The sequence below is a fragment of the Desmodus rotundus genome, chromosome X (genome assembly GCF_022682495.2).
Source record: "Desmodus rotundus isolate HL8 chromosome X, HLdesRot8A.1, whole genome shotgun sequence".
NCBI lineage: Eukaryota > Metazoa > Chordata > Mammalia > Chiroptera > Phyllostomidae > Desmodus > Desmodus rotundus.
In genome coordinates this window covers 75,658,581-75,675,538 of record NC_071400.1, presented here as the reverse complement: position 1 = coordinate 75,675,538, position 16,958 = coordinate 75,658,581, and the positions used below count along the sequence as shown (strand labels likewise).

Genomic DNA, 16,958 nt, shown 5'->3' with positions numbered 1-16,958 from the left:
CCTTCTTTCTTTCTGCTGCATAGCACTCCATTGTGTAAATGTACCACATTTTTTTATTCACTGATTTACTGATGGGTACTTAAGCTGCTTCCAGCACTTGGCTATTATAACTTGTGCTGCTATGAACATTGGGGTGCATACATTCTTTTGAATTAATGTTTCAGGATTCTTAGGGTATAATCCCAGCAGCAGAATTGCTGGGTCAAAAGGCAGCTCCATTTTTAGTTTTCTGAGGAAATTTCAAACTTTTCCACAGTGGCTGCACCGGTCTGCATTCCCACCAACAGTGCACTAGGGTTCCCTTTTCTCCACATCCTCTCCAACATTTGTTTGTGGATTTGTTTATGTTGGCCACTCTGACTGGTGTGAGATGGTACCTCATTGTGGTTTTAATTTGCATCTCTCTGATGGCCAGTGAGGCTGAGCATCTTTTCATATGTCTCTGGGCCCTCTGTATGTCTTCCTTGGAGAAGTGTCTGTTCAAGTCCTTTGCCCATTTTTTAATTGGGTTGTTTGTCTTCCTGGACTGGAGTCATGTGAGTTCTTTATATATTTTGGAGATCAGGCCCTTGTCTGAGGTATCATTGGCAAATATGTTTTCCCATACTGTTGGTTCTCTTTGTAATTTGGTGCTGTTTTCTTTAGCCTTGCAGAAGCTTTTTATTTTGATGAGGTTCCATTTGTTTATTCTTTCCTTTATGTCCCTTGCTCTGGGGATGTGTCTGTGAGGATGTTGCTGCGTGGAATGTCTGAGATTTTCCTGCCAATGTTTTCCTCGAGGACTTTTATGGTGTTACAAATTATATTTAAGTCTTTTATCCATCTTGAGTTTTATCCATCTTGGTTCTCTGGTAGTTTGGTTCTTTATGGAGAGGAAACATGTCTGGCCAATAGCCCCATGGAAAGTCACAGGCTGAAAGCCATCATTAGTCACTGGGCCTGAGTGAGCAATCAGATGATGCTAGCCCCAAGTTACATTGTGCCAAATAGAACCTTGCCCAAATTGCAGATTTGTAAGCAAAATATATGTTGTTGCTTTAAGCCACTAAATTTTGAGATGGTTTATTACACATCAATAGGTAACCAGAACAGTGACATTCCTATATCTGAGTCTAACTTCTGCAACATAGTAAAAACTCAAATTCACAGCTCCACTTGCATCTAGTGTAACAGTCCTTGACCTTTTTGGCACCAGGAAATGGTTTCATGGAAGATACTTTTTCCACAGACCTGGATGGGGAATGGTTTCAGGATAATTCAAATGCACTACATTCAAGCTCACCTCCTGTTGTGAGGCCTGGTTCCTAATAGGCCTGGACTGGTACAGATCTGTGACCCAGGGGTTGGGGACCTCTGGTCTAGTGTGCAGGGATGTGACCTAACTCTGTCAATCATTTGCACCCATGTGAGACTCCAGTTTAGAAGTAAGCAACCTGTGATGCTTCAGTTTCTTCCAGAGATATGTTTAGCCTTCTAGTGGTGGCAATGATAGCAGTTCCCTGGTGGTTGCAAAGTTGAGTTCCTGCCACAGATCTGACATCAGAATAGCAGCAATGAGGGTTTCCTGTAGTGATCAAAGGCAGTACTATATCATCTGTTTTGAGGTAGTGTTTTGGGTTCTGTTCCTAGAAGTTGAGCTTCAAGCCCAATTCTCGAGCCCTCTGACCGATAGTAAGAAATATTAATTAGTGACTTTTCTGCCTAATAATGAACCTAATCAAGAAAATGGCACCAGAGTAAGAACCAAGATGGCGGCGTAGGTAGGCACACTGCGCCTCCTCGTACAACCAGAACTGACAGAAAATCAAACGGCAAGGAGGTCCGACACCAAGTAGATAAAAAAGAAACATACATCCAGACCGGTAGGAGGGGCGGAGACGGGCACCGGGGTGGAGAGGACTCGAGTGGCCATGGCGGGACCGAGACTGGCAGAGTGTGGGACAAATGGGGCAGGCGGTCTGACGACTAGCAGACCCTGCGTCCCCACACTCGTGCACAGATTAACCGGGACTAATGGCGGGGAGCGAGGCAGACAGCGCAACCCAGGGCTCCAGTGCAGGGAAATAAAGCCTCAAACCTCTGATTGAAAATGCCCGTGGGGGTTGGGGCGGCAGCAGGAGAGACTCCCAGCCTCACGGGAGAGGTCGTTGGAGAGACCCACAGGGGCCTGGAGCATGCACAAGCCCACCCACTCAGGAACCAGCACCTGAGGGGCCCAATTTGATTGTGGGTAGCAGAGGGAGTGACTAAAATCTGGTGGAGAGAGGAGCAGGCGCCATTGCTCCCTCTCGGCCCCTCCCCCACATACAGCGTCACAGTGCAGCAACCAGCGTTACCCTGCCCTGGGGAACACCTAATGCTCCACCCCTTTAAGTAACAGACACGCCAAGAGAAAAAAAAAATGGCCCAAATGACAGAACACTTCAAAGCTCCAGAAAAAATACAACTAAGCGAGGAAGAGATAGCCAACCTATCAGATGCACAGTTCAAAACACTGGTTATTAAGACGCTCACAGAATTGGTTGAATTTGTTCGAAAACTAGATGAAAAAATGAAGCTTATGCCAAGAGAAACAAAGGAAAATGTACAGGGAACCAATAGTGATGGGAAGGAAACTGGGACTCAAATCAATGGTGTGGACCAGAAGGAAGAAAGAAACATCCAACCAGAAAAGAATGAAGAAACAAGAATTCAGAAAAATGAGGAGAGGCTTAGGAACCTCCAGGACATCTCGAAACGTTCCAACATCTGAATTATAGGGGTGCCAGAAGGAGAGGAGGAAGAACAAAAAATTGAAAACTTATTTGAACAAATAATGAAGGAGAACTTCCCTAATCTGGCAAAGTAATTAGACTTCCAGGAAGTCCAGGAAGCTCAGAGAGTCCCAAAGAAGCTGGACCCAAGGAGGAACACACCAAGGCACATCATAATTACATTACCCAAGATTAAAGAGAAGGAGAGAATCTTAGAAGCAGCAAGAGAACAAAACACAGTTACCTACAAAGGAGTTCCCATAAGACTGTCGGCTGATTTCTCCAAAGAGGCCTTACAGGCAAGAAGGGGCTGGCAAGAAGTATTCCAAGTCATGAAAGGCAAGGACCTACATCCAAGATTGCTCTATCCAGCAAAGCTATCATTTAGAATGGAAGGGAAGATAAAGTGCTTCTCAGATAAGGTCAAGTTAAAGGAATTCATCATCATCAAGCCATTATTATATGAAATGTTAAAGGGAGTTTCCTAAGAAAAAGATAAAAAGTATGAACAGTAAAAATGACAGCAAACTCACAGTTATTAACAACCACACCTAAAACCAAAACAAAAGCAAACTAAGCAAACAACTAGAACAGAAACAGAACCACAGAAATGGAGATCACATGGAGGGTTATCAATAGGGGATTGGGAGGGGGAGAGAGGGGGGAAAGGTACAGAGAATAAATAGCATAAATGGTAGGTGGAAAATAGACAGGGGGAGGGTAAGAATAGTGTAGGAAATGTAGAAGCCAAAGAACTTATAAGTATGACTCATGCACATGAACTATAGGGGGGGAATGTGGGAGGGAGGGGGTGGGAAGGATGGAGTTGAGTGAAGGGGCAGAAATGGGGCAACTGTAATAGCATAATCAATAAATATATCAAAAAATAAAAAATAAAAAATAAAAAATAAATTAAAAACCAAACAACAAACAACTAAACAAAAAGAATAGGCCCTTGTAGCATCTAAAATTGCAAGTAAATATCACAAGTTTATTTTAATCAACAATTAAATCAATGATTCAAAGATCTGAAAATAAAATCAGTAACAAGAATTCTAATTAAAAAAAAAAGATGTTATTCTCTTGTCACCTATTTTTTGAAAAAAAGAAAGTCATTTTGAATACATTGGAAAAGAGGGAAGGTACACAAAGTATCATGGTTCCCCAAACCAAATATCAATCTAGATGTCCTGAATATTTAATAAATTAAAATAAAATGTTTTCTAATTATAAAAGAAATGTGTGTTTTACAGAACATTTAGTGAATGCAGAAAAGGTAAAGAATAAAAGAAAAAAATCACAAAATGGTATCAGATCATGAGGTAATGATTACCACCATTTGTGTGTGTATCTCCAAATTGGCATAGTACTGCACTTACTATTTATAATTTAATTTTTTTACTTAACAACTTACTGTGGGAATTTCCCTGCATCAAAGAGTTTTACTTCAACATTAATTTGATGGCTCTATAGAATTCCATTCTATTGTCATAGCATTTGTGACAGTTAGAATCCATTCAGGCAAATGAAAACCAATCAATACATTTAATGCAGAAATGGACTTAATGCTAGTAATTGGCTACAAAGTTATAAAAAGAGCTAAAAAAGAAGAAAGGTGTGTATTAGCTATTGCAAACACAGCCTTGGCATGTGCAATCTTAGTCCTGCAGACATTTCTGGATCCCAGGGTAAAAGTTATTTTGGGTGCTCAAGCAGAGATCCTGGAAATACACAGGTATATCAATAAGATGAATAGATATATGCTCAAATTTCACCCAAGCAGTTTCTCAAAACAGTTCAAAATGTTATCCGTTAAGTCTTAAAATTCTAGTATTTTAATTTTGGTGGCAGAGGGCTTTCTTTATAAAATATTGTCTTTATTTTTATAAATGTTATATATGATTATTTAGAAATTTTGGGAAGTATAGTAAATATAAAAAGTCATCCATAACCCTACTACTCAGAGTTACCAGTGTGAAATTTTTATATGCTTTTTCTTCCAATTTCTTTTCTATATGTTCTTATATAGTTGAGATCAGTATGCATATACATTTTTAAATTGTAAATTTCTTAATATTATAACAAAAACTTCCCTTTGTGACTAAAAAAGTTCCTCACATACATATGTTCTAATAAGTGTAAAGTAGTCCATTGTTTAGATGTATTATATATTGTGATCATGCATTTTTAAAAGATTTTATTTATTTTTAGAGAGGGGAAGGGAGGGAGAAAGAGAGGGAGAGAAACATCAATATGTGGTCGCCTCTCACGCACCCCTTACTGGGAACCTGTCCTGCAATCCAGGCATGTGCCCCAACTGGGAATCAAATGGGTGACCCTTTGGTTCTCAGGCCAGCACCCAATCCACAGAGCCACACCAGCCCAGGAGGGGGATCATGCATTTTAAAAGCTGTCTTCCAAGTCTACTCAGACTAGAAGTAAATTGTACTCAATTCTTCATTTTCGTTCATTACCCAAATTCATTCATTCCTGAGAACTATTTCTGAAGTTTCTTTTATCTGTCCTAGGGGTTTCAATCCTAGCTAGAGTACTGAAGAACTTTTAAAAAATACTGATTTCTAAGGCTCCGCCACAGACTGAATAAATCAGAATGTATAGGGGATGGAGTCCTGGCTTCCCTCTGTCTAAAACCTCTCCAGTGGATTTCAATGCAGCCAGAGTAGAGATGGACTGCTCTGGCCCCTCCTGCAGCCCCAATGCCACTACCTGAGGTCCAGCCCTCATCCATACCCAATTGGGTTATTGCAGTTACCTAACTTTTTTCCTCTTTCTAGTCTGTTTCTTCTGCAACCTTTAATTGTGTATACAACCTGTATTTTGCTGTATATAATGCACACCCATGTTTCTGGCCCAAACTTTCAGGAAAAAATCTTTTGTTTTGATTTTTAATTCAAATTTTTACTTACTTGTATTTAGAAACAAAACTGATTATTGTATTGCAGGGTATTATTTTGCATATGGATATCATTATTACTTTCCAGACTTACACTTTTAATGCATAAGCATAAATAAAAGAATTAAAAGCACTTATATAGATATGGAATTAGTACTACCCATGCATAATGCTCATCCTTATTTTTCCCTCAAAAATTTGGGCAAAAAAGTACACATTATACGTGTCAAAATATGGTAGTTTTCTAAAACACAGATTAGATCATGTCATTCCCCTACTTAGAGACCCTTCACTGCTCCCAGCTGCCTACACCAGAAAGTCTAACTTGGCCTGCACAAGACCCTCTCCACCACTGCCCAGACTACATTTTTGCATCCTTTCCTGCATTAGGCCCTTTAGTGTTGCTCACCACTCTTCTGTGTAAGCTTTTGGCTTTTGTTTATCCTGTTCCCTAGCCTATAATGACCTCTTTCACTATTCCTCAAAGGTCACCATTATCTTATTCATACTTCGAGATCCATTTCAAATATCACAGCCTTCTTCAGAGAGTCATGATCATCTATCAAGTGCCTACTATGTATCATCTATTTGTTCAACATTTTTTTGAATTGCTACCATATGTAGGTGCTGGGGATACAAGAGACAACAAATGAGAAAAAAGGCCTTCCTGTGTAGAGCTTATTGGGAGAGGCAGACAAGAAAATGAGCTTGCAAATGAGAAAATGTTAGATAAGTGTGATGCAGAGGATGAGAACATATAGTCACTGAACAGCTATTTTAATCTGAAATGGCCTTCTTGAGGAGGCTACGTCCATATTGGGAGAAACCATTCAGAGTTTGGGGGCAAAACATTCTAAAGTATATAATTCAGTGGCATTAAGTACATTCACAACATTGTACAATCATCACCAGATAGCTCCAGAATTTCTCTATTACCTCATAAGGAAACCCCTTACCTATTAAGTAGCCACTTCCCATTCCCCTTTACCTCAGTGCCAGGCAACATTTATTTGCTTTCTGTCTCTGGATTGTGAATGATAGTTTATACAAATATAATAATGCGGCATGTGGTCTTTGTGTCTGGCTTCTTTCACTCAGTATGATGTTTCCAAGGTTCATCCATATAAACATGTATCAGTTCTTCATTCATTTTTATGACTGAATAGTGTTCTGTTGTGTGGATATATCACATTTTGCTTTATCCATTCCTCAGCTGACAGACATTTGTTAAAGTTGTTCCCACCTTTAAATTATTTTGATTAGTGCTGCTTTGAATACTCATGTACAAGTTTGTGTTTGAACACCTGTTTTCAATTCTTTTGGGTCTATATCTAGCAGTGGAATAGCTGGGTGATATGGTAGCTGTGGTTATATTTTGAAGATCTGGAGATCAGTGAGTATTAGACATGTATTAGTGCCACAAAATGTGTGGCTTAAAACAACATAAATTTATTCTCTTACAGTTCTGGAGGCCAGAAGTCTGAAATCAAAGTGTCTGCAGGGCCATGGTCCCTCTGAGGTTGGGTAGAATCATTCCTTGCTTCTTCCTAGTTTCTAGTGGTAACCTTGAATCCTTGACATTTCTTGAGTTGCAACAGCTTCATTCCAATCAGTCACATGGTATGCTCCCTGTGTGTCTCTGTGTCTTCACATGACTCTCTCCCTGTGTCTCTTCTTCTTTAAAGGACACAAGTCATGTTGTATTAAGGATCTGCCCTACTCCAGATGACTTCATCTTAACTTAAATAATTACATCTGCGACAACACTATTTCCAGATAAGGTCACATTGTGAGGCACTGGGGTTAGGACTTCAACTTGTGTTTTTAGGGGGCACAATTAAGTTAATGACAAACTGACAGACATTACTGTGCATCTGAATTCCCTGGGGATCTTGTAAACATGGGCATGGGGTGGGGCCTCAGGTTCCGCGTTTTCAACAAACTCTCCCAGCAGATGCCAATGCGGCTAGTTCAGGGATAGGGTGATCAACTTGTTCTGGCTTGCCCAATACCTTCCCAGTTTTAGCAAGGAAAATCCAGAGTGCAAGGAAACCCTTCAGTCTTGGGAAAACTGGGATGGTTTGTCACCCTATTATATCACCAGACACAATTTTAGGAGCAAGGATCTAGCCACTGGCTATGTTAATTTATCCATTAATTATATTACTGAATATTCACATTTATCTTTACATTTAAGTAATTTATTTTTGCTAGGACAATTCAAGTTTTCAAGAATCTGAACCTAATAGATATCCTAAAAAATTTCCAGAAAAACTGTGAAATGATGTGTTAGTTCAGCTGATGGGCACCATCTATGAATATCATACATTAACTCACAAAATTACCTATGATGCTCAGTAATGTCCCTGTTGGGCTGAAAATTGAGATTTCTGTCCCCTTTACAGAGTAATTATGATTAGGCGAGACTTTCTGAAGCTAAGGGCAACCACTGGATTTGCAGTCTTAGGTTTCCTTTTCCTGCTCTTGCCTGGAAACAGTAAAAGTAGAGGAGAAACTCCTTTCTGAAGTTGGGTTTAAGCTCATTGCACCTGGGATAGTGTCCCTCAACGTGATTCCTATTAGGATCACCTAAAGAACTTTAAAACCACTGAGCCTACACCCACACCAAATGACTCAGGCTACCTGGGATTGGGTACAGGCAGTCATAGTTTTTCTTTCAAAGCTCTCTAGGTGACACAAATGAGCAACCAGAATTGGGAATCATTACGCAGGGTCTTCCTTTATAACAGGAACTTTGAAAATCTTTTCCTAATCTTTTTTCACCAGCACTCATATTCCTCTCCATAGCCCTCTAAACCCACAAAATCTTGTGTTATGGTTGATCATTTCTTTGAGCAGGTTCTCCTCTTCCTTATATTTGTGTTCTGTTTATACAATGACCTCACTGACCTGGGACCATGTACAAGTCACTGGAGGTAATAATTACTCCTGCAACAACTGACCTTGGCAGGCTTTCCTCAAGCCATATTGACTACTTTTACTCTTTCACAAGAAATATCTTTAACATCATCCATGATTGACTTAGCTTGTGATAGTGTCACTACTTTGCAGAATTGCTCAGGAATCAAGCTAAATCTCCCACAGAATCTGTACTGTGTTCCTCAACAAAGTAACCACAGGAAATCTGGGTGGAGTGTATGCTATTTTTTAAATATAATTCACATGCTATAAAAGTCACCCTTTTAAAGTGTACATTTCAGTGGTTATTTGCAAAATTGTGCATCCATCACCACTAATTCCAGATCATTTTTGCCACTCCACAAAGAAACTCCCTACTCATTAACAGTCACTCATTCCTGCTGCGCCCCTGCAACCACTAATCTATTTCTGTCTCTGTGGACCTGTCTGTTCTGGAGATCACCTAAAAATGGATCATTCAATATGTGTTCTTTTGTGTCTAGCTGACTTCACTTGGCATGTTTTCAAGGTTCATATGTGTTGTATCAGTACTTCACTCCTTTTCGTGGCCAAATAATTGTTCATTGCATGTACACACTACATTGTGTTTATCCATTCATAATTGATGGATGTTGGGGTTGTTACTGCTTTTTGGCTATGAAATGATGCTGTTATGAGCATTCACATACAAGCTTTTGTGTGAAGATATGTTTTTATTTCTCTTGGATATAGATTTACAAATGAAATTGCTGGGTCATATGGTAACTTTATGCTTATCTTTTTGAGTAACTTCGTAATTGTTTTTGAACATTATTTTTTGACCTTGATACAGCTCTCTTTCCTGGTCTTTCCTAATCTGTACTTGTTAGGGTGGGGGGAAATGATTCTGGGGTATTTTGATCATTTTTTCTGTTACCCCTTAAACATTTTATGTGCAGGAAGAATGGTACCTTCATAGAGAAACTTTTGTCATTCAGTTTCATCATTTCAAAATGTGGGGAAATAAAAAAATGGTGTTGAGGATTTGGGGCGTCTGTCTGAGCTCCAGTGTTCCTGACCATCCCTCCAGCTGTATTTCCAGCCACCTGTCATGGTCTGTTACTGGCACAGACAAGGCCTGCTTGTTCCAAGGACATGACGACTGGGCCACTTCCATCTGAGAAGGCTTGGTGGGGCGACCGAGTGTAGAAACAAAATTGCTTTTTGGGGATACTAATTAACCTCGTGTAGCCAGGTGCAGAGAGCCCGGCAAATGTAAAGCCCTACTAAGTACAAAGCAGAAACTTACTTGCAAAAGCACCCTGGAAGACGTAACCCTGACCTCCAACCGGACCTCCAGGCTCTCCCATCCCTCCCAGCTGCCGGGTGCCGTTCGTCGTCTGGGGGTCTGAGCCTGCTCATCCTTAATGGTGCGGGAAGGCTGCTCCCTACGCATAGTCGAGGCTTGACCCCAGCTCCTTCGGTGGGTGCCTGGCGGTGTGCGCGCTCACGCTCGCGCACGGCCTCGTCTGCGCGCGCACGCGCCCCCTCGCAGCACGCACCCCCGCCCCGCCCTGCCCCGCCTCCTGCCCCCTCCCGCGCGCACGCCAGCAGCCTGCCGCTGCCGCCGCCGCCGGATCTCTGTAGTATGGCATCGAGGAGAATGGAGACCAAACCTGTGATAACCTGTCTCAAAACCCTTCTCATCATCTACTCCTTCGTCTTCTGGGTGAGTGGCCACGCCAGCCCGGTGGCCGGGCCGTCGTGGATCAGTTCCTGCAGTGATGCTCTGAGAAAGGAAAGGGGAGGAAAAAGCCCAAACCCCAAATCCAATCTCGACCCCTTCCCTGAGGAGACAGGCGCAGGGTGCTGGGCCGGGGCTGCAGGATGGCGGGGTGCAATGGGGATGCTTGAACCCTCGACCTTGCCCAGCAACAAGGTGCAAGAGGCTGCGTTGTGGTGGCGACTGCAGGTTGTCGACCTTTCCACAAAATTTTTAATGCATTGATTTATTTTTTAAGCTCTCTGGATAGGGTCAGCCTCTGGGGAAAGTTGTGGGTTTATTCCTCTATTTTCCTCTCTGGTCACCCCTCCTCAACCTCCCTTACCAGTCTGTTCACGGTGCCAATTGGCGCTAACCTGTGGCCAGCTGGGAACGGGCTCAGGAGTGCAGGGTTTGATCCCAGATTCCTGGTTATTCCTAACCCTGCGGGGCTGCAAGAGGGAGGCGCCAGGAGCCTTGTGCCTGACAGGCAGGGCAAAGGTGACCAGAGCCCCTTAAGTTCAATGATGGAGGTGGGGGTGCCACCGCCACTGCGTGAAAACGCACGGAGGGGAGAGGTTCTTACATAAACCAGCGGCATCTTTGAGCTTTCTTGGCGATCCAGGAGATGGGTCTTGGGACCCTTTCCCACTCTCCTCCACCCTTACACTTTTCTCTGATCTTTCTCGCAATGCGTGAGCTCAATCTGCAGAGTCCTGGGGGAGGACCCCCGCCAAATGATGACAGCAATAGCGCCCCAACTCTGCTCCCCATCTAAATGGTGCTGCTACCGGCCCTTGAAGCTCAATGCAGAAAGGTGACGTCAGCCCCTCAGCGGAGGTCTGGGAGGGGGTGCTGCGTGGTACACCTCGAAGAGAGATGAGCTCTGCTGAGCTCAGGGGGCGGGGGAGGAGGAGGAGGGGGCTCAAGGCTGTGCCTTACCTCATCCTGTTTGGCAATTCGTGGAATCAGTGCTGGGCTGACACAGCAGTGATTCACTTGGAAGGGTGGGTGGTACCTAAAGAACATTCCCCTTTATTTCTCTTTCCATGTAGAGGGCCCCCTCTCTCCTCAAGTTCCCCATTCCCACACCAAGCCACAGCCACCCTGCTGAAGAATGAATGTCTGTCATTTCCCCCACCCCCACACTTTCCCCAATAATCTGGGTCATTTCAGTTTCCAAGGCAGTCATTTTGAAAGCTGAGGCTCTGTAGAAAAAGCCAGTCCTGCCTTTGGTTGTTTTCCTCCTTGCCCTCCCTCCCTCCCCGCCCCCCAAATAGCCCTAATTTTGGTTTGAAACTGGGCAGAGTGCTCTATGAGGTACCAGGCTCGGCTTGATGGTGAACCAGGCAGGCTGTTTTTAATGATCAAGGAAGGAGCTGAAATTTAATAAGGATAAAAAAAATCCCTAATGCTATCCCCACCCCGGTGGGCATTTCCTTGTCACTGGCATTGGTGATTCCTGAGGTCAGATAAACTGGACCCTAGGGACCAGGCATACCAAGAGCTCTGCAGTGAGACAGAATAGGTTAACTGGCGTATCGCACAAGGCAAGCACAGAAACGCACTTTATTTGGACTGAAAACGACACAGGTTGAAAATATTCAATAGTGGAATTGTGAGCTATGCACAGATCATCTTATGTCCTGTCTGGAAAAAGCAATAATCCATGCTGCTTGCTGAAATTTCCTTGATAACCATTCCTGGAAACCGTGTAAGCTTTTTCTTTCTTTCCTTAAATCTCTTTGTGTTTGGCCCTTAGTGTTTATTTGACTTCCTATTTGTTACTGGAGTAAATCATATGGGTGATTATTTTTAGCTTCCTGAAAAATAAGGTTTACAGTATATACAAAGGAGTGTTGTTCTTTCAGCATCACTGCAGGCTGGTAAAGGAATGAGTCTTTTAGACTGAGGCTTTTCATGTAAGCTCTTTAATTCTTCTTGCTTACCTTACCCCTCCCTATATCACCCCAGAGAATCTAAATGCTTAATGTCCCTAATATGTATTAAGTTCCTTGATGCCTGCATTTTAATTTTTTTCCTACTTCCAATATTTTATAGTCTTAAATGAAATGTTTACCTGGAACATTTTCAATAGTTTACGTAGCTTCGGTAATCATTTCCTACTACATAGCAAAACAAACGAGATATCTCCAGATGTGAGAGTATTTAAATACCACATTAATAAACCATGGTCCAAATGCTGTGTTTTCCATTGTATCTTAAATGCTCTTCTTAAAACAGCCTTATAGAGATGTAATTCACCCTTTTTAAAGTGTAAAATTTGGTGGTTTTTAGTATATTCACAGATATGTGCAACCATCACCTCAATCAATTTTAGAACAGTTTCATTATTTGAAAAGTAGTGAACCCCATAAAGGGTAAACCCCATACCCATTAGGTATCATCCCCCTTTCCTCTTCAATTCCCACCCCTCCTTGCCCTAAACAATCAATCATCTACTCTTTACATATATAGATTTCCATATTCTGCACATTTCATATAAATGAAATTATATAATATGTGGTCTTTTGTGAGTGGCTTCTTTCACTTAACATAATGTTTTCAAGATTCACTGATGTTCATTTTCTTTTATGATCAAATAATACTTCACTGAAAGACTGCATCACATTTTATTCATCCATTTGTCCATTGATGGACATTTGGGTTGTTTCTATCTTTTGGCTGTTATGAATAATGGTGCTATACACATTCACATATAAATTTTTGTATGAGCATATGTTTTCAGTTCTCTTTGCTGGGAATTGCTGGATCATATGGTAACTTGATGTTTAATCATTTGAAGAACTGCCAGACTGTTTTCCAAAGTGACTGCCCCATTTTGCATTCCCTCAACCACTGTATGAGGGTTCTGATTTCTCCACATCCTTGTCAACATTTGTTATCCAACTTTTTAATTCTAGCCATCCTACTAGGAATTCTATGTAAATGGATCCTTGATTTTCCTTGATTTATGTTTTGTTTTCAGGTGTATAGAAGAGGAAGAAAAAACACACCTAGGAGTAAGTTACTTTGTGCTTTAAAGACTAGCAAATAGTGCCTTGCACATAGGAGGTTTACTGAGGAAATATTTGCTTAATGAATGGATGAATAAATGAAATTGTATTGATTACTCTTGGGCTCATTTATTTATTTCTACTCACCTCAATTGGGAGGGTTTTTTTTAAAACAATATTATTTCCAGTTTTACTCTGGTGATTTAAATGTGTTCATGACATTGATGCATGGAAACGTAGGATAGAGGACTTTATAAAGACATGCTTATCCTAATGATAGTTCAAGAATTATATTCTTATGATCAGCTAATTTCCCATACATATTAGTTACCTAAAATTTTTATTGACATTTAATTTGTTAAGCCTGAATAAAAAAGGTGTCTCTCCTGTCTTAATACAAAACAAAACATCCCTTCTTCATGACAAATATAATTTTTTCAACAACAAGCAGGAAAACTTTATAAATATAGTGCTTAAAAAGTAAATTCTGGCCCTGGCTGGTGTAGCTCAGTGGATTGAGTGCCAACCTGAGAACCACGGGTCACTGGTTCAATTCCCAGTCAGGGCACATGCCTGGGTTGTGGGCTAGATCCCCAGAGGGGCCATGCGAGAGGCAGCCACACATTGATGTTTCTCTCCCTTTCTTTCTTCCTCCCTTCCCCTCTCTCTAAAGATAGATAAATAAAATCTTTTAAAAAATTAAATTCTGTTTTGATTTGTAAGTTTTTAATATATTTTAAACATTCATCTGTATTTTAAGCTAAGATTTAAATCCACTGTAGCTAAATCACTAAATAATATTGTGAAAATAAATGCTTCATTCCAGTGTATAGTGGATTTGATTTTTTCTTTGGCTATACAAGGAGGTAATTAGCTATCAATAGTACTATCAAATTCTCTTGTGGTAAAATATGAGTGATTGTTTTTTCATTTGAGAAACATCACTAATCTTGATTGAAAAATATTTCTAAAAATAATAGCCAATTTTATTTTGTCATCAAGAAAGTTTAGGTAGTAGGGTTAAATAGAGGGAAACAAATCTTAAAAAGCAGTCCCTAATCTTTTATAAAGTGTTTGAATTTGGGTATATGTTAAAGCTTATACTTATTATTTTGCATGTCAGTGTACTTCAACAAACAGTCATTAAATGTCTTTTATATTCCAGGTATTTCAATAGAATGTTTATCAACTTTTACTAGCTGCTGCTTTCAGCGTATTACCTTCATTTCTAAGTAATTTACTTATTCTACTACTTCTTCACTTTCCAGTGTTAGGTATTATATATTGTCTTCCCATTATGGAACATCAACATTTAGCTCTCCTACCCCTTTCCTCTACATTAAAATATTTCCTATATTTGGGCAGACCCTAATATATAATTTTTCATTTTATCATTATTGTATATCATTTGAGTAGAGCAGCAGTCAGTGATTACATTCATGTGACTAGTAACTTTCTGAAAAAGAGTGCATGGGAGGTTAAATTTTTGAGGCCTTTCAGGAGGATAAACCTTATTTTGTTCCTGTACTTAGTAAGATAGTTTAGCTAAGTATAGAATTCTAGTTTGTAAATCATTTACCCTCAGAATGTTGCTGTCTCCCTCTGTGCAAACCCCTGGTCTTCTTGCTCTTGTTGTTACTGTTGAGAAATCAAATAACATTTCTCAACAGTAACAAATCAAATGTTATGTTATTTCAGATTTTTCTAAAATTCTGATTTCTTCTATGAAAGCTTTTGGAAACTCTTGTTCTCAATGCTATGAAATTTCACAATAATATGCCTTGTTGTATGTTTATTTTCATCTCTTTCCTGTGCAGTCTTTCCATCTGGAAACTCAGGTCCTTCAGTTTGGGGAAATTTTCTCAAGTTTTTTAAAAAAATTCTTTCCCTGTTCTCTCTCTTTCAATGTTGGAACTCTTAGATGGATCCTCTAACTTTTGCAGTTGCATTTTTCATTAGTTTTATGTGTTGATTTCTACCAGCTCCTTTTTGAGGTCTGAATGTTCCTTTACCTAGTATCTTGCTCTTGTTTCATAAGTGTAATAACTTTTAAAAATCCCCCTGACAATGTTAATCGTTTTTTTTAAGCTTGTCTTTTTCTTCATAGTTTCTTCCAAACTTCTTTGTTTTCTGGCATATTAAAGACTTACCTCAAATTTCTGGTTATCATTTGTTCTCTGCTCTGTACATATTAAAAGTGGAACACTGAAAAGCTGATTGGAAGCTCCTAGCATGAAATGGGAGTTTGTTGATTGTAAGTTGGGTGATTTGGCTAGGCAATTGAGTTTTGGAAGCAAGGTCAATATCTTTAGATCTTTTCTCTTGGTCCAATTATATTTCCTACAGAAGAATCTTCCAATCTCCTCTCTGGATGAAGAAGTTTAGTGATATGGGTGTCTGTTTCCACATGTAGTATATAAACCTTTGTTTAATCTACTATTTCAAGTAGAGAATCCATATCCACTGCACTTTTGTTCTCCAGATCAAAGACCCTCTGTTTCACCCTCCCTAGAAAATAAATCTCTGAATCTATGCCAGAATGTGAGATAGATCACAGACAGGAAGTTGGAGGGAATCTAGTTGCTTTTCAAAAAGCTTTTACCAGATCCTCCTTATTTTAGCCCCCTTTAATCCCTAGTTCTAGATGTGCATGAAGCTGTCTTTTGAGGGTACTTGTGTGCAAATGTTATTCTCGGCTTTTCTCACAGCTGCCATAAAATTTGGCTTTTCCTCAGCTTCCAGAATATCATTGTGATTGTCTCCTCTTCCATTCTCTTTGTTAGTGTGGGTTAAAAAAAAACTCTTTAGTGTCATTTCAGTAGAGTTTTGGGAGCTGGCCAAAGTAAATAGGTGTGTTCAGTCCATCATCTTTAACTGAAAGTCCTTTATATCTTTATCTCTACATTATATGGTCCTAACTAAGTAAGTAGTTGATAGTGAATGATTGAACAGAGCATTTAAAATGGCAATAGTTGGGCTCTTCTAGTAGATATTGTTATTTACTTTTACATTTTTAAAAAGCTTTTTATGTCAAGGGGAGTGTTCTAGGCTGGAACAGGTTTAGTAAGGCATGTCCTCTTTTAAAATCATCTGGTCATCAGGGACTGTGGGTTGACAAGTGGTGATGAAGCTGTGAAGGTTACTGTGCTTTTTTTCTGCTCTTCTAATTTCTACTCACCAGGTGAAGGCCCATGTGTCTTCTGGCCTAATTCAGACCTTTCTGGATTGATTTAATGTGGAAGCAGCAGAATTTAAATTATGGCAGGGAGTGGGGCGCTTGGTGTTAAATAGGTTATTGCTCTGCTGTTTTTCTGTTACTACAATGATAACCCTTCATATTTATTATAGGACTTGTACATTATAATCTGAGCATTCTTTTCTTATTTAATTAACTTTACTTTCCATATGCAATATGCAGTTATGTTATGTGCACCATCTTTATTAGCATTTAGGGAAATACTAAGTCTTTTCCACTTAGTAGTTGCTTAGAAACTAGTACAATTTTTGTCCAAATAATTTCTTCATTTTTAATTATAACTAGGGTTCTTGATTTGACCTTACCTTGAGCTACATTATTTATGATTCATTGACTGTTGAGCATTATATACTATTTT

At 40.1% G+C, this 16,958-nt stretch overlaps 2 protein-coding genes across 2 annotated transcripts in view; one reads left to right on the top strand and one right to left on the bottom strand.

The window, feature by feature from the left end:
• Positions 1–10,073, bottom strand: part of LOC112307614 (ferritin light chain) — a 76,140-nt gene extending 66,067 nt beyond the window's left edge. Inside the window, exon 1 of the mRNA XM_045197951.3 lies at positions 9,875–10,073. Within this exon, the coding sequence (XP_045053886.2) occupies positions 9,875–9,935 (61 nt within the window). The 5' untranslated portion in view covers positions 9,936–10,073. The remainder of the gene's footprint in view (positions 1–9,874) is intronic.
• Positions 10,074–10,156: 83 nt separating this feature from the next.
• TSPAN7 (tetraspanin 7) overlaps positions 10,157–16,958 on the top strand; it is a 119,553-nt gene continuing 112,751 nt past the window's right edge. Inside the window, exon 1 of the mRNA XM_024563665.3 lies at positions 10,157–10,294. Coding sequence (XP_024419433.2) covers positions 10,214–10,294 — 81 coding nt within the window. The 5' untranslated portion in view covers positions 10,157–10,213. The remainder of the gene's footprint in view (positions 10,295–16,958) is intronic.